Source organism: Acipenser ruthenus, chromosome 36, assembly GCF_902713425.1.
Source record: "Acipenser ruthenus chromosome 36, fAciRut3.2 maternal haplotype, whole genome shotgun sequence".
Taxonomy (NCBI): Eukaryota; Metazoa; Chordata; class Actinopteri; order Acipenseriformes; family Acipenseridae; genus Acipenser; species Acipenser ruthenus.
The window spans coordinates 2,833,382-2,856,994 of record NC_081224.1 but is presented as its reverse complement, the minus strand read 5'-3'; the positions used below and the strand labels follow the sequence as shown (position 1 = coordinate 2,856,994).

General features: G+C 42.9%; 1 protein-coding gene across 2 annotated transcripts; it reads left to right on the top strand.

The window, feature by feature from the left end:
• Window positions 1–214: 214 nt before the first annotated feature.
• Window positions 215–22,828, top strand: LOC131706560 (A-kinase anchor protein 8-like). 2 transcript variants are annotated; one of them, XM_059007867.1, is made up of 14 exons: window positions 215–368; window positions 4,425–4,517; window positions 5,706–5,735; window positions 6,208–6,469; window positions 7,087–7,846; window positions 10,677–10,803; window positions 12,367–12,389; window positions 12,511–12,556; window positions 13,106–13,223; window positions 16,697–16,838; window positions 17,160–17,253; window positions 17,773–17,903; window positions 18,508–18,603; window positions 19,392–22,828. In XM_059007867.1, the coding sequence occupies exons 1-14, from the start codon at window positions 344–346 to the stop codon at window positions 19,737–19,739; spliced, it is 2,295 nt and encodes a 764-aa protein (XP_058863850.1). In that variant the 5' UTR covers window positions 215–343; the 3' UTR covers window positions 19,740–22,828. The 2 variants fall into 2 exon arrangements, with proteins under 2 accessions (XP_058863850.1, XP_058863849.1); XM_059007866.1 differs by having other exon boundaries at window positions 12,364–12,389.
• The last annotated feature ends 785 nt before the right edge of the window (window positions 22,829–23,613 follow it).

Genomic DNA, 23,613 nt, shown 5'->3' with positions numbered 1-23,613 from the left:
TGGACGTCACTGCTTAATGACAGGTCCATGTGAGACTGGTAAGAAAAGTAACCAATCAAAAACCCGTTCCTTCTTAAACCTAAGTCTGATTGGACAGCTCCTTTTCTTACAAGAACGCTACTCCGTGAATCCGAAGTTCCTCCCCCGCCGTAAACCCAAATGACACCTCAACCCACCAATGAGAGCCAAACCCCTAAACCAATGGTATTAGTTCCTTTTTGATTGGCGGTAGAGGTATCCTATCGGTGAAGTCGAAGCTCGCCTCGCCGCGACGGACCGGGGTTCTTTGCGGGTGTACACTTCAGACGCACCGAGTTGTTGCTAACCAAGAGGGGCTGCAAAAATGGATAACAACAGCAGTTACGCAGGTCAGTCCCAAAACATATTTCACACCCCCCCCTCCTCCAGTTTTCAGTTTTTATGATGATCATTTTTTTATTATTATTATTATTTCAACAGCCAGATCTTTTCACGCAGCCGTGTTTATGTTTAAAATCCAGCGATCTCATTCCATTGCAAACCGTGTTGAATGTTATAAATATTATTACGCACACAGAAAAAAAAATATCAAGTGAAACAAGCCATATATCCCCATGCACGTCAGCACAAAACGAAACGGACGACATTTTAGAACATATCGTTTTTATTTACTGTACACAAAGATACGACACTTTACGTTATTTGATTTTTTTTTTGTAAACGTTGAAATGTAATATTGATACTAACAGTTAACGCATTGCAGTTGAACATCGTGCATTGTAATCAAAACACTCTGCTTGCGGTCTGTGTAATGCATATTTCAATTAGTGCCACCATTATTGTATGTAATAATTAATATGCACCGTCTGCTTGTAATATTTAACATTATTTACGGTTGTGTAATCCGCTCCTAGTACGGTCTGTAGCGTAGACACCGCTGTGTATTTGTCAGTCCGTCTATCTTTTGATTACATTTTGTATTCGTTATTTTAAAAAAATAAATTAATAAATAAATCAAAATGTCTCTGTGTAATAAAATGGAGCTGTGGTTTATTTCTTTATTCTGCACATCACAAAATGGCCGCTGCTGCTTCAGCTCCCAATACTGTGCAGACAATTTTTAGGAATTATTGCCAACACAGCTGCGTATGTGCGGGGGGTTTAAAATGGTTATACTGTAAGATGTGACCATGCTCCCCTCCCAACTTGTGTCTTAGTAAACGGGTATTGGTCCAATTGCATCTTGCTATTCTGGTTCAAATAAGATTAGCTGAAAGCACATTCTGTGATATAAAACGTCCGTTCACAGGATAGCTGCAGTATTTCATAAAGGAGGGTTGCATGCATGGGTTGTGTTGGTGGTGAGTGCACAGTGTTGCGTGTGCAACAGCACGTGTGTGGAGCCGTGAGTAAATCCCACGAGAAAAATGACCCCGCTTTGCCAAAAACGAAAGTTCAGTAGCGGTGTGGCGTTTAAATCCGTTCCATTTGAGATATATCATATTCCCTTGTGGGTTCATTTGACCGCAGTTAACAGCTGTATACAGTCAAGTAGGAAACCCGCCTTTCCCTTTCTTATTTTAATATCAAGAAGCATTTTTCGTTTTTTGTTTCAGTAACCCTTGAGCGAGTGCTGCCTGCCTAGTGCAGTAGTTGTGTTCTCCCTTTGAACTTGTGCTGTGCCACGGATCTGCAGCGACTAATGCACAGCATGTTCCACGAGCTCTTACTCATGCAACACATCACATGCAAAGGAAGCTGGCAGTTGTTGCTGTATTGGAACCCAGAACTATTGGCATTTAAGTGGAGAATATGAATTCTTCTTACTGTGTATAGGAGGCTGTGTGGTCCAGTGGTTAAAGAAACGGGCTTGTAACCAGGAGGTCCCCGGTTCAAACCCCACCTCACCCACTGACTCATTGAGTGATCCTAAGCAAGTCACTTAACCCCCTTGTGCTCCGTCTTTCAGGTGAGACGTAGTTGTAAATGACTCTGCAGCTGGTGCATAGTTCACACACCCTAGTCTCCTGTAAGTCGCCTTGGATAAAGGAGTCTGCTAAATAAACTAATAATAATAATAATAATAATACTGTGTGGAAGTTGGCTACCAGAGTAGACATTCAACCCTGTAAATAGTTTTAAAGAAAAAGCATGCAGAATATATGTATATATATTATTACAGTGGTAGTATTTTTAATAGTGCTGTTTTGTATTGTTATTATTTTAAGAGTTTCAGCTCATGCACATATTCAGCTGTTCAGCAAACATTGCAGACCAGCAGAACACAGGTGAGGGAAATTCTGTGTCTCGAAATGTTTTCACAGTTCCAGATGCATATTTCATTTTTACTAGGATGACCATATGGTTCCATGTTCACCCGGACAGTTTGGGTCAGCTCAGGCTTTTCAGCTCCCATCGCAGTGCATTCTGGTACTTTTTACCTGTCTCAGGTACTTTTCACTTGTTTCTTTTCTTTATGAGAAGCAGGACTACACTTTCCAGAATGCATTGGGATATGAGTTAAAACCCTGAACTGACCCAAACTGTGAACATGGATGCACATGATCACCCTAATCAGTACTAATGGGGCAGTCCTGCAAAGTTACTTAATGCTGGTTCCTGTGTGGGGGAGGGCGTGGTTTTACATGAACTTTGCTCTGAGAAGTTGAAGAGGGAGTTGCATATCGAATGCCTGTATAAACTCGTTGACGCTGTCAGAATCGAGCTCCGCTAGCATGAGAGGTCTGTCGGGTTTCAGGCTTTTTATCTGTCATGTTCTGCATGCTGCATTTAGCTTTTCAAATGTCCTGTGTAATCATATACCGTTTTACAGCAAAATATAACTGCAATATTTAAAAACTGTATGGTCCACAGTTTACGACTCTGTGTTGGGGATATATTTTTTAATAAAACAGTGTGTCTCGTTCATGTAGCTTCCTGTGCTGTAGCTATTGCGTTGTCTTTGTCGTGGAAGCTAGCCAGTTTGAATTGTAGCCAGACAAATGAAGTAGGTCTGTAAAAGATTTAATATAAATGACAATAGCTTTGACCTTCTAAAACTCCAGCAAGTCCCCACACGTTTCTACAGCGTCTCTGGAAAGAGTTGGATTGTAGTACCTGGTCAGGTATTCTCAGGCATGGAAATGAGGCTGTTATTGCATAGCTATTTCACCCATGCTAGGTTTTACTATGAGCTTGATTAGCCACAGTGCACAGGTAACAAGCTCAGGTGAGTCTTATTAAACTTGTAGTAAAACCAGGAATGGATCAAACTGCTATGCAATGTTCACTTGTCGGCAGTGAGCTGCTGATGGATTTGCTTTACAAGAGTTCAAAGGGGCGTGCTTTGTGTGAATATATGAGGGGACCGTTCTCGTCTCCTTTGGCAAGCAGGCTGCTAAGTCTGACAGCTTGAGAGATTTGCAGCTGTCCAGCAAATATGTACTGTTAAAATGTTTTATAAGACTGTGTGCACAGTCTAGCTGGGTTTGTTGAATGCATGCATGTAACATATCAAATTAAAAGGCTACAAAATGGCCTTTCATATTATGTAAGTTGCAACAGGATCAGGCATATGTGGTAGAGATGAGAATATATGGAGGGGGGGGGGGACGCTTTTCCAAAAAAAATCATGTTTGGTCACTGATTATATATATTGTAATCATAGATGGCTAAAAAAATAAATAAACCTGCAGCATTGAACCTCAATATGAGCTGCTACAATGACGCAGCAATAGACTCAAAACGAAACCTAAGCTGTGAACTCTGTCACATGATGAGAGGCTTAACTTCAGGCGATCGTAGTTCCGGCTAGGAGTACTGCATACACACACTGAATACGTCTTTGGAAAGCCCCGAGTCTGTACTTTTAAACAAGCCGGGTAGGTGGCTTTTACAGTGCCTGAGTAATATGTGAGTAACCTTTGGTGCGCTTGCACCCCAAAATGAATGGGGCTGAGTTTTAAGAGTTAAAGCGAAAGTCACCGCTTGCAAAACAACACCTAGATAGACTTCAAAACTGTTTACTTACTGCAGTGTACTGAGTTTCTATAATCCTTAAAGATAGCGGTCGAGAATCACGTACGAGAGAATAAAGTCTCGCAGCACTTAAAATATCCAGCACTACTTTTATTTATTTATTTATTTATTTATTTATTTATTTATTTATTTTAACCAGAACTACTCAGAATGCGGCTCATAGTGCTTTCATCACTGACACCACTTCCTTATCGATTGTTGTAGCGTTTCAGGCATTCTAAATTGGTTGAAAAATACAGTAGCTTGGTGTCTTAAAATATCTCTGCGGGATTTTCCCGCACTGAAACTTGCAGATACGCGGGAGCAACTTGGAAAATGCGCGATTCCCGCAATCCCGCTGTGAAATTCAAGCCCTGTGATATGATTCAGTTGTTGCAGCGAATGACCTGTTGCCTGTATGTTTTCAGATTTTGGATCTTGGGGCAGTGCTGAAACAGCTGCCAATCCTGCAGCTACAGCATCAGCAGCAGCGACAGCCTCCACCACCACAGGGACTCCAGGTATGTACATCTCAGTGTGAGCCTCGAGGCCAAAGACCCTCCACAGCCTGTCCATTCGCTGTGCGGTCTTTCCACGAACTTCACAAATCAAGTCAGTTTGACTGGGGCGTTGTCGGTTTGTAAAAGAACGACCTTCAGTTATCCATGTTTTTCGAGCACGTCTGTTTACTGCAGGTGATAAAACCGCTGTCGGAGTTCATTTTTAAGACTGGAGTTAAGGCTTTGAAAATGTGCTTGCTATATTAAATTGGAAGCACTTAACCCCTAAACTGTTTGATATGATTATGTTGACTTCATTTACATTTTTACAAGCCATTATTAACCCTTAGCTGTTTATTTCACACGCGCTGTTTAAAAGTTACTTTTAAACAGCACGTGTGAAAATAAACTGGACCTGACGTGCCTGACAGGCGCTGAATAAATGGACCGCTAAGGGTTAAAAGTATTTTTTTTCACAGTAAAACAGGTTTAAAAGGCACTGCATATCAACAGGACACTCAGTTCTGCATCTCCAGCCCCGCCCCACCCCTCGTTTGCTGTATTTTTCACATACCTCTTGATAGTAGTGCATACTGATAAATCATCTCCTGATCACTTGTTTTATCACCAAACTCCTCAATAATGCGATCCAAGTCATTATTTTATTACTATAACATGTCAAAAAGCTCTGCACATGTCTGTGATATTCTTTGAGCGCTGGATGCAGAAGCAGCTGTCTTGTTTGTTTCTGTCCATGTTATGTCTGTGGTGAAGGGACTGTGTATTGCTGAGATCTTTTTTTTTTTTTTTTTTCGGCCATTGAAAGCTTTTCTCGTTTTTTTCCTGGAGAAAAAACGACTAGGGACCTGTGCTTGACATCTTTTTGATGATGTCGGACAGGGTCGACATCAGAACGGAAAGGAAAAATTGTAATGCCGGACCTGGTCCAACATAGGACTGCAAAGGGTTAATACAAATGCCTTGCATATGTTCCTGCAGATTTGGACTGCTTCTAGCTATCGGTAACTCTATGATGATAGATGAATATTCTAAACCTACAATGCATATGATTTTACATTATGTGTCAAACATTTTAAGAAGATTTAAAAGCCCAGCTAGAAGCAACTCTGTAAAAAGAACATGTCGTTTTTAGTACATGATTACCAATCCTTGCAGCTTTCATTTCTTATAATAATATTTTTCTTTCAGGTTCTTCTGCAAATACCACAGGCTGGCAAGGCAAGTGACTGTTATGTTTTAATTTACTTCTCAGTCTGGTTCAGTGGGTTGTGGTTTGAATGACAGCAGAAAGTACATGCATTCAGGCTGTGATAAGCCAAGTTAACACAGTTTTTTCAAATGTTACACACGCTGCCCTGGAAAAAACAAAGATCAAAGAAATTCACACAAAAAAACCAATTTAAAAAATCAAACAAAAATGGTGTCATTAAACCCTATGAACTATGTATGTGCTGCTAACGTGAATAGAGCTTAGCAGAGCTATTGGTACTATTTAAATGATAGGGCCTCTCTGTGATGGCTCTGCTGTCTGGTAGGTGACAGTGACGAAACAAACACAAACAGTAGTAAGGAAAGCATGTGTTTCTGTAAGCTAGCTACATGAGGTTCCAAATACTCCACCAGAGCGATTAATCGAATTCAATGAATGTTGAAAAGCCACAGCACTCAGTAATCGATTGATCTGTTTCAGGATACGAGGGCTATGACTATTACAACACACAGACAGGCACCGCCTCTACAGCAGCCACCTATAACTACGGCACAGCAGGCACCTGGGAGGCTCCCAAGACAGACCCCAGCTCGACGAGCGGGGACACCAGCATGAACACGGCCGGGTCGATGGGCAGCGCGGCCAAGACCAGCAGCGAGGTGTCCGACTCCCTCATCGCCAAGATCAACCAGAGACTGGACCTGCTGTCCAAGGAAAGCGGAGTGCCGGACAGCCAGGAGAGGTGACTGCGATCGCTGGGGCACTGGGACACGCAGGGGCTTTTCATGTTCAGATATTCTACACTGAAATTAACCCGAAATACTCTTTCGCTTTGAAATACCTGGAAAACTGAAATGTAATACCAAATTTTAGTAACATGAATCTCTGGAGTAAGATAAATCTGGTGTCCCATCAAATGACCGATTTCTGGGAATAAAGGCTCCCATTGCATAGCAGTTTCATCCATACCTGGTGTTACTATGAGTTTAATAAGACACACCTGAGCTTGTTACTGATACACTGTGGCTTATCAAGCTTGTAGTAAAACGTGGAATGGATGAAACTCCTGTGCAATAGGAGTCTTATTCAAATCCGGGCAGTACATTGTCAGTTGTTTCTTAGATGCAATTTCACGGATTTCTTTTGCAGGATCTGTTTCAGATATTGATAAATTCCCCATGTAGTTTGTCTCACTCCGTTTTTTAGTAACAAATCTCTAAGGAAAGGAAAACCTTGTAATGCCTTGAAGTAAGAAATCATTTTTGAAATAAGAAAAGCTACTTTGTTTATGCAGCTAGATTCCGTTTCTTGTACATGTGTTTGTTGTACCCGGTACTGATCCGGCTTCTTGCTGTGCAGCTCTTTCAGGTTCGAGTCGTTCGAGTCCCACGACTCCAGAGCGCCGCTGCCCGACCGGGACCTCTACCGATCCGGCTATGATTACGGAGAGGGGGGCAGCACAGGGGGACTCCCAGCTCCAGCAGCGCAGCCCGACGCTGAGTCCACCTTCGGCAGTCGCTTCGACAACCCCTCCTCCTCCTCTTCCTCAGCCTCTTCGGGGAGCCGCAGAAGGGGCCGCGACAGAGGGGGTCGCGACAGAGGGGGCCGTGAAGGCTATGGGGGCCCTCCCAGCAACCGAGGAGGAGGAAGGGGGCAAAACCATCACCACCAGCGCCCCCCCAACCGCGGTCGGGGCAACTACTTCAACCCTCCCCACCACCTGCCCCATCACCAGCAACAGCACCACCACCAACAGCCACCGCCGCCTGGTCGCTACAACATGCCTCCGTCGAGCTCCGAGAGGCTGTCCGCACGATGGAATGAGCTCAACTACATGGGACCCCGAGGGATGGGGATGGGAGGTGGAGGAGGAGGAGGAGGAGGGTGCAACATGGGCATGGGCAACAGGCTCCCCTCTCTCTTCTCCCAAGCCCTGGTTCCTGACTATCCCGGCATGCATGGCAGCGGGCCACCCATGCCAGGGATGGGGATGGGAATGGGAATGGGGATGGGAGGAGGAGGAGGAGGAATGGGAGGAAGGTTCCCCATGGGCAACCACTACGGAGGAGGCCGTCAACGCAACGGGAGAAACCGCATGCGAAACGAAGGAGACAACCGAGTGAGTACGCCTGGACCCCCACAAGCTCTGTGCATGTATTTTATGTGTTCGGTGGCTGCCTCTAATCGGGCGGAGTGTGTATTTCACACTCTTTGCTTTGTCGGTTATACAAAGAGTGCAAGAGAAGGGACACTCTGAACTTGATTAGAGGCAGCCACGGAACACTTACAAACAGATTGTAAGCCATTAACCCCTTCAGGTGCGCGAGGAATTGAGCTCTTGTTGTTCAAACGGTTTCTTCTTACAGTGCGTTTGAGAGCGACTCAAGCATCACGAGGAGGAAGCTGACTGTTTGGATGCTGCTCCTCGCTGCAAAAATAAGAACGTTTGCATCATTGTATTTGTGGGACACGTATGTCCCTTGTACCTTTTAATGGGTTAAATCTAAATAAAAAAACAGACGACAAGCTGATACCAGGCTTCTCCCCAGGCCATTCTCCCTGTCACCGTCCGTCTGAAAAAACCTGATCCGCCCGTCTTGCAGATGCTGCTGTGCCTTTACCAATAAGGATTGATTGCGCTTATAGCAGACTAGGCAGTTGCACGCTGCTGGGTGAAAGAAAATCTTGGAACCAAATGACAGCTGTGTTACGTCGTGACACAACATTTAACCAATCGGAGAGCTGAAGGGGCGTGTTTTCTGTGTTAAGCACTAATACTATATTTGCGTCGGCTACTTTATTACGATTATTTTCGGGTATTATCATTCAGTCCATTTTTTGTCGTATTATTGTACTGTAAGGTGATGTACAGTACATAATAGCTATACAAAACAAAAAGCGTATTCCTTTTGTTGTGACAGCATAACAGTATGCACCCAGGTGCTTGTGAGAGATACTGGGAGTTCATTTATAGAGGCTGTACGCCTTTACGAAGAAAGGCATGATGGGATGTCAGCTGAACACTGGTAAGCTGACATACAAGTGCAGAGGTGCTGGATTATTACAGTCCGGTTTCATGCGACAGTTATGATGGTGACCAAACATGTGTGAGTACTGTTGTGTTAAAAAAAAATGGTTAAAATGAACAGTGCAAAGGTTACCTTTTTTTTTTTTGTGAACTCCAATAACCCTACGTTATCTTTCCCCAGTCAAATCGTAGAGTGCCTAAATAAGCACGGTCATTTACCATAATAAAAAACAGAAATGAGAAAGAAAATGTATAATATAAAAAACAGCAGGCAGATATAATCAACGAAAGACAACACTTTATTCAAATTATTTGTGGTATTATATATATATTGTATTTGCTTGCGATTGTAAGTCGCCCTGGATAAGGGCGTCTGCTAAGAAATAAATAATAATAATAATATTGAAGGTAAGGCAAGTTTATTTTTCCGTTAAGTGCTCCCGGCTGTAATGTCGTGCCCCCTGGCTGTACAGAATTCCTGGGGAGAACCGTGTCACGAATGTGTTTAATGTGTTCATGTCGATTCTGCTGTGGTTTAACCGTTCGGAATGCTTTGTCGTTGACAGTCTGAGTGCAAGATCTACACTCAGCAAAATTATAAGTTGTAGTTGCAGCTAATAAGTTCCAATGGGGAAGTGACTTCTAATTCATATTAAAGGGAAGGACCTTTTTTGTATTTCTTAGCTTAATGCCCGCTCCTCTTAAAGTCTGCTTTCAATTACGTTATAGGTCTCTTTTTTTTTTTTTTAAGAAACACATTTATTTTTATTTTTGAACATGGCTGCGCTATGTCAATGAAAGCTCTCAGTTTGCCAGGTATGTTAATTGGAAAATACGTGTTTGCTGAAACTTAGTTCTTAGTTTTTCAAACTTCTAAACATGCCTAGTGACTGGCTGTGCATGGCAGGGGAACTTGTGTGGAATTCTTTTTAATCGGCCATTGCCTCACACTGCTGTGTTAACCCGTGCTCTATCCAGAGTGTTTCTGTGTTAGTGTTTTATTATGTGAAGGAAGTTCACATAGCCAGGAGGTTTATTTGCTAACACAGTGCTTCCCCTTTATTTGGATTAATAGCACACCAAAGAATGTGTAATATTGGAAACAGTGAAAGTGAGTCTGTGTACAGTTATATATGGGACTTGTAAAATTGAACTAAGCGTGAATTGTCTGAATGAGTGAATTTTAAAATATTACAAATCATGAAATATCAAGGAGAACTGTCATTTGTAAAATGAAGTACCCCAGGTTTGTTTAAGATGCACCTACCCTGCCCCTACGTTTAGAACAGCAGGGATGGGACTAAGACTCCCATTGCATAGCAGTTTGATCCACTCCTGGTTTTACTAGGAATTTAATAAGATGCACCTGAGCTTGTTGCCTATACACGGGCTAATCAAGCTTGTATTAAAACCTGGAACGGGTGAACTGCTATGCAGTAGGAGTCTTGCATCCATCCCGGAACGGGAATGGTTTTTAAACAGAGTTGAAGCAGCACGATGATGGTTTTTAAAGAGAGTTGAAGCAGCACGATGATGGTTTTTAAACAGAGTTGAAGCAGCACGATGATGGTTTTTAAACAGAGTTGAAGCAGCACGATGATGGTTTTTAAACAGAGTTGAAGCAGCACGATGATGGTTTTTAAACAGAGTTGAAGCAGCACGATGATGGTTTTTAAACAGAGTTGAAGCAGCACGATGATGGTTTTTAAACAGAGTTGAAGCAGCACGATGATGGTTTTTAAACAGAGTTGAAGCAGCACGATGATGGTTTTTAAAGAGAGATGAAGCAGCACGATGATGGTTTTTAAAGAGAGTTGAAGCAGCACGATGATGGTTTTTAAAGAGAGTTGAAGCAGCACGATGATGGTTTTTAAACAGAGTTGAAGCAGCACGATGATGTTTTGTGGCCCTCTGTCCCCAGCCGAGACTGCGAGGGGGCCCCATGTTCCGAAACTTCGATGGGCGGAAAAGGAGGCAGTCCCAGACCTCAGACGAGCTCGACAGTAAATACCGCAGGACTGACTCCGAGGAGGAGGAGGAGGACTGTGGTGAGAGAATCCACCCTTCCATTGATCACCTTAACCAGGGATGGAAATAAGACTCCCATTGCATTGCAGTTTCATCCAGGTTTTAAAACGAGCTTGATTAGCCACATTAAACTCATAGTAAAACCAGGATTGGGTCAAACTGTGACATTCTGACCTTTCTGACACAGGAACTACTCAGATATGGAAATAAGACTCCCATTGCATATCTGTTTCATCCATTCCAAGTTTTACTACATGCTTGATTAGCTGCAGTGTATTGGTAACAAGCTCAGGGTATGTCTTATTAAGCTACGGAAACCAGGAATGGATCATACTAATATGCAATGGGAGTCTTATTTCCATCCCTGTTAATATTTGCTCTAGGGCAATGTTTCTCAACCCTGGTCCTGGGGACCCCCTGTATCTGCTGGTTTTCATTCCAACCAAGCTCTCCATTACTTAACTAGATCCTTAATTAAACTGATTTGCTTAATTAGACCTTTTAAAATTGCTGTTAAACAGTTGTAGCCTTCAAGTTAATTATGAAATGTTATAGCTAACTTGTCAAATCTGCAGCTGTTTAAGAGCTGAAAACAATTAAAAAGGTCTAATTAAGCAAATTATCAGTTCAATTAAAGATCTTGTTAAGTAATTGAGAGCTCGGTTGGAATGAAAATCAGCAGACACGGGGTCCCCAGGACCAGGGTTGAGAAACACTTTTCTAGGGCACCCCGAATTCTGTAGTTTTCCAGTTAAGCCAGTAATACTGTAGAGTAAAGTATACTCTGAACTTGTTCTGAAACTAGTAAAAGTGAAATTGTTAATATGACTTTCCCCAATCAAGAAACCTATATACCTTTTATATACCTTGCTTAGGTATGTTATTGAAATGGCCAGGTGCCAGGAGTCTGAACTATCGGGCCCTGCTAAATCTGCTCTGAGCTGATCGCACTTCTCATCACAGCATGAAGAAGTTGCACCCGAGTCTGCAGGCTTACTGATGGGAGTTGTTCATACAGCTATTAGGGAGTAGCATCAAACTCCTGCCTCCTTATCATTTCAGTAATAGACTTCATTGAGGGGTAGTTCTGAACCCCAGAACTGGGTGCAGCAGGGCTAGTGTGAGTTTCTAACCCTGCTCAAACTCCTGGCTCCTGATCATTTCAGTTATAATAATAGACTTCACTGAGGGGGGAGTCCTGAAACCCAGGACTGGGTGCTTCAGGGCTAGTCTTAGTTTCTAGCCAATCCATGATATTTCTTTATGGTATTATAACCCGTGTGTAAGTCAGGCAGCTACAAAGGAGAACTGCAAAAGGTTGTCACAGCAGTTAACAGAAGCTGTGGTTTTTTAAGAAATCGTTTTTAGGTCTGATGCTGATATTAGCCATTTCCAAATAACCTTAACATAAAACTTCACAGAAGCTCGTAGAACTAAATAGAACACAAAAAGAGAAACTTTGCTCAAAGTTTTGTCAGGAAATGTTTCTCAATGTCTTTTACTGTATGATAGCCTGTGAATATGGGAGGTTAAAGATGGACGGTGTTTGCTGATAAGACTTTCTTTTCGTTCTCTTTCAGAAGACGATGACAACGAAGATAAAGAAGTGAGTGTTTTACTCTGACGCTGAAGTACCGCTGCTGCCACAGTGGAGGCGACTCGGTCCGCTTCTGTCTGTCCGCGACGGGACTTGTGAAAATTGAATAGATCTCTTCTGTTTGTTGCAGGAAACCGAAGAGGTTGTCGGTGAAGATGGAGAAAAGAAAAAGAAGAGTGAGTGCTGTTTAAAACCCAGACACATTCCACACAGCAAGACCATCCTCCAGCAGAGCATTTTCAACCTTTCTGCTGTTAGATAAATGAAATGCTGAAGCCCGTGCCACTGTTTCTTATCCATCAGTTGTTCAGTGTACTCTCAGAAGCATAGAATAAGACAATCGGATAGTCCTGTTAACTTAATCAGGGATGGAAATAAGACTCCTATTGCATAGCAGTGACACCCATTACAGGTTTTGCTACAAGCTTGATTAGCCACAGTGTATAGGTAACAAGCTCAGGTGTGTCATGTTAAACTTATAGTTACCCAGTCATGTTGTTGAGGCAGAATCACGTTTGTCCTCTAAGACCCAGCTTGACAAAGTTCTGAAATCAATCAGCTACTAAAAACCCACCCGGATTAACACTGATGGGCCGAATGGCCTCCTCTCGTTTGTAAATGTTCTTGTGCTCCAGCCAGTAAGAGGCAAGAGGAGGTGTCTGATTGATCAGCAACACCGATCAGACTCCTCCTCTGAACTGCTTCCCCCCCCCTGTCTCTCACAGCTGCTGAGGGAGAGGAAGAGGACGAAGAAGCAAAGAAGAAAAAAAGAGAGAAGAGAAAGCTGGAGAGGCAGAACCAACGGCAGAAAGACCGCTACCAGGATATCAAAGAGCATAAACGGTGAGCTTCCCTTTCCTGTACAGGCTGGCTGTGAAGTGCAAACTGAGACAGGTAGATGAATACTTAGCCTAGCAGGAGCCTCCGTCAGGGATCAATACATTGAACCCATTAAACCTCCACCCTGACCCTCAAGTGTTTCATTTTCCGCGTTAAAGCTGGAGTGGAATGGCCCTTCAGGTCCACGATTGGACGCTTCTGCATTAAGCTAATTGCACATAATGATTAGATATAGTGATTGTGAGTGTAAAATGATTAGAAATGGAACCAGCATAACAGATTTGTGAGCTAGTTTTTCCTTTAACTCTATTTCAAACAGGTTTATTTGTAGCTTTTATTGTTGTTGTGGACTATTTGGCTGTCACTGTAGTTTCTGTTCTGTCTTTATTAATTTTTAACCACTTCAACTCCAGATGTAAAAATGAAACCCCTTCCCAGGTACCAGATTTTGAAAATAATAATAATAATGTTTTCAAACCTGTAATTGCTATAAAATGTTAACATATGATGAATAAAACACAAATAAATTAACTAAACTGTGTTTTTCATTAACCCTTTATGCTCCTGTGTACTACATACCCATATTCAATATAGAGAAACTTTTTTTTTTTTTTGAACAATGAGAACAAAAACGCTTCAAATTAACAATAATAATAATAATCAGTAAACAGTAATTATCAAATAAAAATCAAACAACATCAAAACGTGTGCCATTATCGACTTGCTCTGTGCTATTTATTGAAACGTTCAATACAACAGAACCCGGGGTTGCCTTCGCAACCACTGCACATTTTTCTTTTGTCGTTTGTTTTAATTTTCGTAGCAGACCCTGTACCTTTTTTTTACAGTGTCTGCTTCGCTTGTGTTGGACGGATAGTCACAAATGCGTGTACACAGCTACTTTGCACAGGCATTGTGATGGATCTGGCTGCCGCATTGCCTGTACCCAGTGCTGTGTTTTGATAGTATTTTCGTCACAGCAATGCCATTTCAAACCAAATAGCTTCCCGTTTGCAGCTGGCTTACCTGTAAAGTAGCTGCATGCTCTTCTGTTTGTATTGTTCTTGGCTCCACATCCTCTTCATCATCATCGCTGAGTGATAAGTCAGCATCACTGTCGCTGGTATCGAAGTCCTCCGAACCAACTTCACTCCCGTTGCTCATTATAGAAAGACCACGTATGTTGGCATGTTTAGCTTTCACTAAAAACTAAACTAAACAAGTAAAACTAATAATAAAACAAAAAATAATTATTTAAAACACTATATATATACTTGTGAAAGCTGAATGGCTTCCCTAAATATATCTCAGTCTTCTAAACGCCCACAGGTAGATTGGAATCGCTACATGACACGCAATTGGATACAAATGTCACCTGACCCTCCCCCGACTTTCATTGCACATTCCACAGTACTAGCACTGCCTTAGAGAATGAAACCTGAAACGCTAGACTGAGAAACCGATCATAGAATAGAATGGGAAACTTGACGTACGCAGCTACGGCCATGGTACAGTAAAGTGGACTTTCATTTGACGTACGTGCGTACGTCATGGTATTGAAGTGGTTAAAATGGGAAACTCAGGAAAGAACAGAAATGCAGCACTCTGACTGAAACACTTTACAGCGTGCTGATGCAGAGTCGTTACTGGCATGAGATGAGATGTCCGTGTGGTTCAGGTGTGCGGACCATGCAGAGTCGTTACTGGCATGAGATGAGATGTCCGTGTGGTTCAGTTGTGCGGACCATGCAGAGTCGTTACTGGCATGAGATGAGATGTCCGTGTGGTTCAGTTGTACGGACCATGCAGAGTCGTTACTGGCATGAGATGAGATGTCCGTGTGGTTCAGGTGTGCGGACCATGTGAAAGGTTTCTGGGGGCGCGTCTGGATATATCCATACGTTTTTTATTTTATTGTTTTAACTGGCGAGTGTAAGGCATTGCAAAATAATACAGCAGGAGCGGTGTTATGATGCGCTATAAACAGATATGCTATGGTTTGACTCTGGCGCTAAACTGTAAGATTGCACTGTGTCTACGAATTCGGGACAAATGCCGTCCCAGAGGCATTAAGCCTAGGACCGGGACCTGATCTTTACATTTCGGGACCGTCCTGCCCAATTAGGGACGGGTGGTCACCCTACTGTCCAGTAGGGTTAAATGCGTTTTATTTCAGAAGTCAATTAATCCAGTTTTTATAAAACATGAGGGTGATTATGGTTAGTACGATAACTGGCTTGATTTTCGCCCACAATTTTGTCGCACACTCCTGGCCTTCTGTACACGTTTCAGATTGCATTTGGCTGTGATCTGATAAACTCTCAGTTTAATTCAGATATTTTTAATTGTTCACATGCTGTGCGATTTCTTACACAGTTTGTGGGCTCTGGTTAATATTAATGTCAACTTTCTAAGGCATTAGTACATTTTTACCAGTGATCGTTTTTGAAATATTAGAATATTTGACCCATGGGGTCCCTGAGTGGCTCTCCTGGTAAAAGCACGGCTGTGTGGTGTACAGGGCGAGTCATACAGTCAGGGGAGCGCAGGTTCACATCCTGGCTGCGTGGTGTGCAGGGCAAGTCATACAGTCAGGGGAGCGCAGGTTCACATCCTGGCTGCGTGGTGTGCAGGGCGAGTCATACAGTCAGGGGAGCGCAGGTTCACATCCTGGCTGCGTGGTGTGCAGGGCGAGTCATACAGTCAGGGGAGTGCAGGTTCACATCCTGGCTGCGTGGTGTGCAGGGCGAGTCATACAGTCAGGGGAGCGCAGGTTCACATCCTGGATGTGTGGTGTGCAGGGCGAGTCATACAGTCAGGGGAGCGCAGGTTCACATCCTGGCTGCGTGGTGTGCAGGGCGAGTCATACAGTCAGGGGAGTGCAGGTTCACATCCTGGCTGCGTGGTGTGCAGGGCGAGTCATACAGTCAGGGGAGCGCAGGTTCACATCCTGGCTGCGTGGTGTGCAGGGCGAGTCATACAGTCGGGAGTGCAGGATCACGTCCTGGCTGTGTGGAGTGGTGGGTCCTCGCTGGAGATTCTGAAAGGAGTATCGCATTGGCTCTGGCGCTCCCGTGGGTTAGGGAGGCAAAACCAGCAGTGTTTGTTTCTCCTCATCGCGCTACAGCGAACCCTGCTGGCCAGGCACCTAGTGAGATCTGCCGGACACCTGCAGGGCAGGCCTTTGTCCTCCAGAGGTCAGTAGCGCGCTGACATCTGCTCTGGAGTTACTGGGTGTAGAAGAGGAAGCTGGCTCGGTCGTGGGATCGGAGGACGCCTGCTGAACCCTCAGTTCTCCTGAGCTGTGTGGGGAGATGCTGCGGTGAGGGGAAAATTATTGGACATTCTAAATTGGGGAGACAATGGGGGGCGGGGGATAATTGAGTACCCTAAATTAAAAAAGAATATATATTTTACCCATCCCGCCTTTCCAGTTTCATACGTTTTCTTGTTTTTCTGTTTTGTGCGGTCTGCAGAATGCAGTTCGCCTGCTCCCTGTGTAAATTCCGTACCGTGGAGGAGGAAGAAGTGCAAGCACATTTGGAAAGCAAGTTCCACAAAGAGATTTTCAAATTCATCAACACCAAGCTGCCAGACAAGACTGTCGAATTTCTACAGGTAGGAAGGAATATGTATGAGGCACCAAGTCAGTAAGTAATACTAATAATATGATGATAAGAGTAATGATCCATGTTAAAGAGACATACGCAACAATATTTGAAATCTTTCTTTCTTGCTTTGCAACATACAAATCGTACAATTTTTTCTTTTTTTTTTATCTTATGATTGCTGGTTTGAAACTGTGTATAAAACACAAATGAGGAGGGGGAAAGAGGGGCATGTGAATGAATACTTTCAGTGCCAGTGTCAGAATCTTTCACACATTGAGAGATGAAACTATACATGTTTTTCCTCTCCTGTCTCCCCTCGCTTTGCCAGGAGTACATAGTGAATAGGAATAAGAAAATTCAAAAGCGCCGTCAGGAGCTCATTGATAAAGAGGGGCCCATACAGAAGCAAGACCCTTTCAAGGGTAGGTCTGTCAGTTCTGTGTGTTGCACCGTCTCTGGCGCTGTACATCCAAGCAGCCTGGACAAGCAAACGAACCTTGCTGCGGGCTTGCCGCTCTGCGTCAGTTTTCCTCCAGGGTTTTAATTAAACATTTCATTTCTTGCATGTCCATTCTCGTTAGGTACGGTAGTTTGGTTTTGCCAGCAGAATCTCGAAAGTCCGGGAGCACACGGGGGAAACGGAGGGCGATCGTAAATCTGAACTTGTGTTATTTCCAATGGTTTAATGACTGGCTTCAAAAGGGACTTGCACATTAAATTAAGACTGGTTTAAGTGGTCCTCATTCTCTGATCGTTGTTGTTGTTGTTGTTGTTGTTTCCAGTAGCTCCAGATCCAGTTTCAAGTGTATGTGTTTGACTAGGCAGTTCCCGAGGTGTTGCCTTTCGTAACTTTCAGAGGTTCTGCTGTGTTGTCACTCTGAAGAGGTGTTCAGAAGGCTGTGCACAGCATGTCTGACCCTTGTCTGCTCATCTCTACGCAGGTATTGCCCAGGAGCAGTTCTTTAAGAGGATCGAGGCGGCTCACTGCATGGCTTGTGACATGATAATCCCTGCACAGTATCATCTGCTCCAGAGACACCTGCATTCTCCTGAACACAACCGGAACCGCAAGGTGGGGGTGGAGCAGGGGGCGGGGTGAGGGTGGAGCAGGGGGTGGGGCATGGGGCATGGGGCGGGGCAGACACATAACACTTTCTGATAGTTTGGAGCTTAAACGTTTTGCAGATGTTAAACGTTTTTAATTTTTCATTAACTTTTAACCACTGTCAGATAGAGGTGAGCTGCAGTGTTTATGCAGTAGGATGTGTGCAGGGCCAAGCTATTTCAGGGATGGAAATAAGGCTCCTGCTGCATAGCAGTTTCACCCATTCCAGGTTTTACTACGAGCTTGATTAGCCACTGTGCAGGTACCAAGCTGAGGTCTTATTAAACTCGTTGTAAAGCCAGGAATGCATGAAACTGCTGTGCAATGAGAGTCTTATTTTCATTCCTGTATTTATTCAAAGTCTTTTCCATGCACACATAGATAGTGCACACAGGGAGTCTCGTCCACACTAATGCTAACATAATTGAAAAATAACAGCTCTCTGATGGAGGGCTTCTCACAATTCTGATTGGTTACAAACATTCCCAATGTGTTAAAGTTGAAACGTTTTAGGAAATGAAACGGAATCTACATCCCTAATGTCCTTCCCCCCCCCCCCTCTGTCTTCCAGGGAATTGCAGAACAGTTCAAGAAGTCCAGCCTTCATGTAGCCAAGAGTGTGCTGAATAACAAGCACATTGTCACAATGCTGGAGAAGTATTTAAAGGTAGGGCTGTATTCCTCGTTTCCATTTTCGGATCGTTTCGGGAATGACTTTCCCCATCAAGAAATACAGATATAATTCATCTGCATGTATAACATTACTACACTGTACTGTGAATACCAGAGATTGCAAGCAGGTTGAGCTTGTTCTGTGACAGCAGTGCAGAAGAGCACAGCACACACCAGGACAGGTTACCAAGGGGATTGATTAGTTATGAGAGTCACTTTCACACAGAGCAAGACTTTCAGACAGCTGTTAAACCAAATGGTAAGCTGCTGTATTTTAGTGACAGAGATTTTTGGTGGTTGTTTCAAACTACAAACACAGTAACAATGTATCCGTTTCTAACCGATTAGACCCCAAATGTAATTTACGTGGAAGTTGTGTCATTGACAGCATAGCTTATTCAAGAGATAACTCCCCCTATGGCAGGGCTCGGGACCCCTGTGTCTTCTGGTTTCATTCCAACTGAGCTCTCAATTACTTAACTAAACCCTTAATTGAACTAATAATGTGCTCAATTTTACATTTTTGATTGTTATCTGCAACTTTTTAGGAGCTGAAAACAATCAAAAAGGTAAAATTAGGCAAATTATTAGTTCAGTTAAGGGTTAAGTGATTGAGAGCTCAGTTGGAATGAAACCAGAAGACACAGGGGTCCCGAGGACTGGGTTTCGGGCAGCCCTGCCCTACACAAAGTGTAGTTGTCCACCTTTTGTGTAACGTGGCTGGGGTTCTGCGCTGGTTGAGCCGCTAAGCCGCTCCTGCGTTGCTGTTGTTTCTCATGGCAGGGCGAGGATCCGTTCACCGATGAGAACGTCGACCATGACGTGGAGCTGGACGAGAGCGTCGAGGGGGCTCCTGCAGGGGGCGCTGTGGGGGAGACGAGCGCAGCCGGGGAGAGGAATGAAGAGGAGGGACAGCCAGGGGCAGAGGCCGGCGCTGACGCCACGGCTGCCAGAGAAGAGACAACCGCGACGGAAGAGGGAGAGAGGGAAGGGACACAGGGGAAGGAGGGAGGGGTTGAAGGGAGAGATGTGATGATGGAGGAGGAGGAGGAGGAGGAGGAGCAGGCTGGTCCTGATGGAGAGGAGGAGGAAGACGAAGAGGATTTGGAGGAAGAGAACCCCATGGCGTGAGATCTGAGATGCTGCGTGTCGCAAAAACAAATCTTTTAATTAATCCTTGTTATAACAACCCTGAAGGTCTGGGGTGTCCAATCATATTTCACTCTAGGTTTAACAGGTAAGATGATAGGATTACCTGCTTCAGGGTCTGGATGGAGGTTTCATTGGTTCAGGAACAGGGCTGGAACAAAGACCAGGAGTGGAAGAGACAGCTTTGGACACCCCGGCAGGAGGTGAACGTGCATCAAACAGAAACATAACCGCTCTAGTTAATTTGTTTTCTTTAAAAAAAAAAAAAGAATATGTTAATAATTAAGACAAAGTAGAGAAGGCGTTATTTTATTACGGGAGATTGTATTTCAGTTTTTTTAGTTTTTTTTTTTAATTCAGCCTTGTGTGTTTCGGTAGGTTCTGCTTTTTTGTGTTCACAAACAATCGGCAATATTACAAAAATGTTACTGTTTTAAGGTTTTTGATTGCAAGTTAAATAATAAAAAAATGTGTGTGTGTGTGTATATATATATATATATATATATATATAAACATTCCCCACTCCTCTTCTCCTGCCCCTCCCTCCTTCCCTCATTTCTTTCTCTCCCTAATGTTCAAGCTTCTTAAAGCTTCTTAATGTTTGTTTTTGCACATCAAGGGATAAGAAAAAAGAAATGTGTCTAAAAGAAATGGCTGTTTTTTGACATGCTACTTAGAAACTGGATTTTGTTTACATTTAAGTTGTTATCTAATAGCAGTGAAATCCATTTAAAAGGAGCATATTGTTGACCTGTGTTGCAGTGGGAGGGTGGAGGCATTTACAAGGTAGTTACACTTCTCTTGCTCTTGGTAAAGCAGGGATGGAAATAAGACTCCTATTGCATAGCAGTTTCACCCGTTCCAGGTTTTAATATGTGCTTGATTAGCCCCAGTGTGTATAGATAACAAGCTTGGGTGTGTCTTGTTCAACTCATTGTAAAACCAGGAGTGGATCAAACAGCTATGCAATGGGAGTCTTCTTTGCATCCCTGTACAGAATACATGACAGGAGTAGGTAGGAGCTCCTGTAAAAAGTGTTATTTGCTTTAGAAACAAATCAAGGACTTTCAAGGTGTATTTTAACACCTTTAAGCTTTAAACTTTTAAGGTGGTGGAACGGGTTTGCAGTAGTTTCTAGGGTGCAGCCCTACCAGTAATTTGTCCACTGTTGAGTAGAATTTGATTTTAACTACGAGAGCTGTCATAACCCAGATAATGAAGCCTTGATTTTTCTATGAAGCTCCTGAGCCTTCGTGACCCCTCGTGACCTCTAACAAGTTTTAAAAGCCTTTGATTTCTGTGATTGACCCTGTCTGGCTCTGGAGTTTGTAATCCATCGGAGCAGTTCTCCAGTTTTACTAGTCGTCTCGTGCTCGTTATCTTTGAAGTCACTCCGCAGTATTGGTCAGGTGAAGCCAACGTAGTTGAAATGTAAAACACAGGGCAGCTGGCAGTTTGCACTGCACAAATGAAATAGGGAAGGTAGCATTCCACAGCAGCACTGAATTTAGCAGAACGTGGACGATAGACAGCTATAGGAAAGATGTTAAAACTCAATGTTCGGGCCACGGGAGTCAAACTATTGCAAAGCTTCATTAAAAGTAATTAAGTTTGTAAAGTAACATTAAAAAGCATGTGTTTGTGTATATATATATAATTTGGGATCGGACGAATACAGCGGTTCCGAATAATTTTCTTTTAAGGTCTCACTGAACCGACACATTTCAATTGAAAGCTGGTTAAACTTTTAATTCACACAGTTAGGTTGTGCTGTGTTTACAATCGCCAAAGTGCTTTCAATTAAAAACAAATTGTTGCCTTTTAATGTGTAGACAGGTGAGTTTTGCGTGGCCGATGCAGATCCACATTATAAACACATAAGCATAACAACAGTGCGCAACGTCTTCAGGTAGGGTTTTAAAAGATCCCTCGTGTTACAATTCTTCGATCTATTGATGTTGAGGTTTAAAAGTTTTAAATTGAGATGAGGCAAAACATACATGATGATAATTGGCCAGTTAAAATCTGGCAATTCCCTTTGAATCGAAAGCACTATGCAGAACCCTACATGAAGACGTTACACACTACAGCACAACCTAATTGTGTGAATTAAAAGTTTAACCAGCTTTCAATTGAAATGTGTCGGTTCAGTGAGACCTTAAAGGAAAATTATTAGGAACCGCAGTATTCGTCTCATCCTCTATATATACCTACACAGAACTGACCGAAGATGTGAAGTCACAAAACAGTCTTGATTTCAATGTAGGTTTGAAAACAAGATGCAATTTGATCCCTTCTCTGACCTTTTTAAAAAGCTTTTGCAACGAAACAAAAGGGTTGTAACCTACACGGTGTGCAATCCCAAATAGATTCAAAACCTTGAAATGTTTTCTTTTCTGCCGGTGCTAATGCTAACACGCTGTGACGTGAAAGATGTGAATGAACAATACCTTATTTGTGTTTCTCTTCCCTCCAGTCGAAGCCAGGGTCAGCGTTACTAGTTCAGAATTCACTAGTACTAAAAACGATAGTATTGATTAGAAAGATCAGATGTTCCGCACTGAAATGGTTGTCTAATTTTACAATTAAGGGCTTGATTTGATCAGCCTGTACCTGACAGTCCACAGCTGAGTTTTAGAGAATTTTACAGCATCAGGAGTCGCCCTGAATTGCATCAGCCATGTATTTTTTAGTGGTACTCCCAGGATAACTGGACAGTTGGTTGATTTCGATCCAGAGTGATTTCCCAGTACTTTTAAAAAGATCCTTAAACCCAGCAGGGTTGTGATCAAATCAACTAATACATTTCTTTTTGGTAGCCCTGTATATCTGTTATAATTATTTGTAAGTTCTGGGTAATTCATAGTTCAGTTTCTTTTTTTCTTTTTTTTCTTGATGGAGTTTGGAAGAGGGGAGGGTGCGGGTTCTGTGTGTTTGTATAAAAGGCTGGTGATTTGAGGGATTGAGCTGTTTGTTGAATGTAAAGTTTTGTAGCCTGGATGAGACCCGGGCTTTCTTGCAGAAGTTTAAAATGTAAACAGAAATGTTGATTAAAAGATTTATATGAAAGATTATTTTGTCAAGTCTCGCTTCTTCCTAATTAACCTAGAATTAGAAAAATGGAAATACAGTTCTAGTGTACCGATTTATTAGAACACCAAGATATGTCACTTATGTCATTTATATACCTGCCTGCATGAAAACCTCTGGGTGTGTGAATTTCAATTTCCACTCGGTAATCAGCGATATAGAAACAATAGGCACTCGTGGGTGAAAATGTTAGACCACTTTGTGCTTTAATTAGGCATCTTAAACAACTTCTGAAAAGTCTCCTGCATTTTAGTATTTTGTGACACTGTTCCTTTTCTCTTACTATTTTAAATTAATTGCATGTGTGGCCTATTAAAGTCATCAATTAAATTGGACAATCACTAATTTGCCTATTTTGATACTTCCAAGATTTTCATTTCCAGTGGTTTGATTTCATACGCACAACAAAACTACAGAAGCAATGGGGTGCTCTAATACATGTGCACACTGCTGAACTACAGAAGCAATGGGGTGCTGTAATACATGAGCACACTGCTGAACTACAGAAGCAATGGGGTGCTCTAATACATGTGCACACTGCTGAACTACAGAAGCAATGGGGTGCTGTAATACATGAGCACACTGCTGAACTACAGAAGCAATGGGGTGCTGTAATACATGAGCACACTGCTGAACTACAGAAGCAATGGGGAGCTGTAATACATGTGCACACTGCTGAACTACAGAAGCAATGGGGTGTTCTAATACATGTGCACACTGCTGAACTACAGAAGCAATGGGGTGCTGTAATACATGTGCACACTGC

Bases quoted from the DNA above. Each gene is read 5' to 3' on its own strand.
- LOC131706560 (XM_059007866.1), top strand. From the start codon at position 344: ATGGATAACAACAGCAGTTACGCAG. The intron at 10,804-12,363 runs GTGAGAGAATCC...GTTCTCTTTCAG, and splicing joins GGAGGAGGAGGAGGACTGTG to AAGACGATGACAACGAAGAT. The intron at 13,224-16,696 runs GTGAGCTTCCCT...TGCGGTCTGCAG, and splicing joins GATATCAAAGAGCATAAACG to AATGCAGTTCGCCTGCTCCC.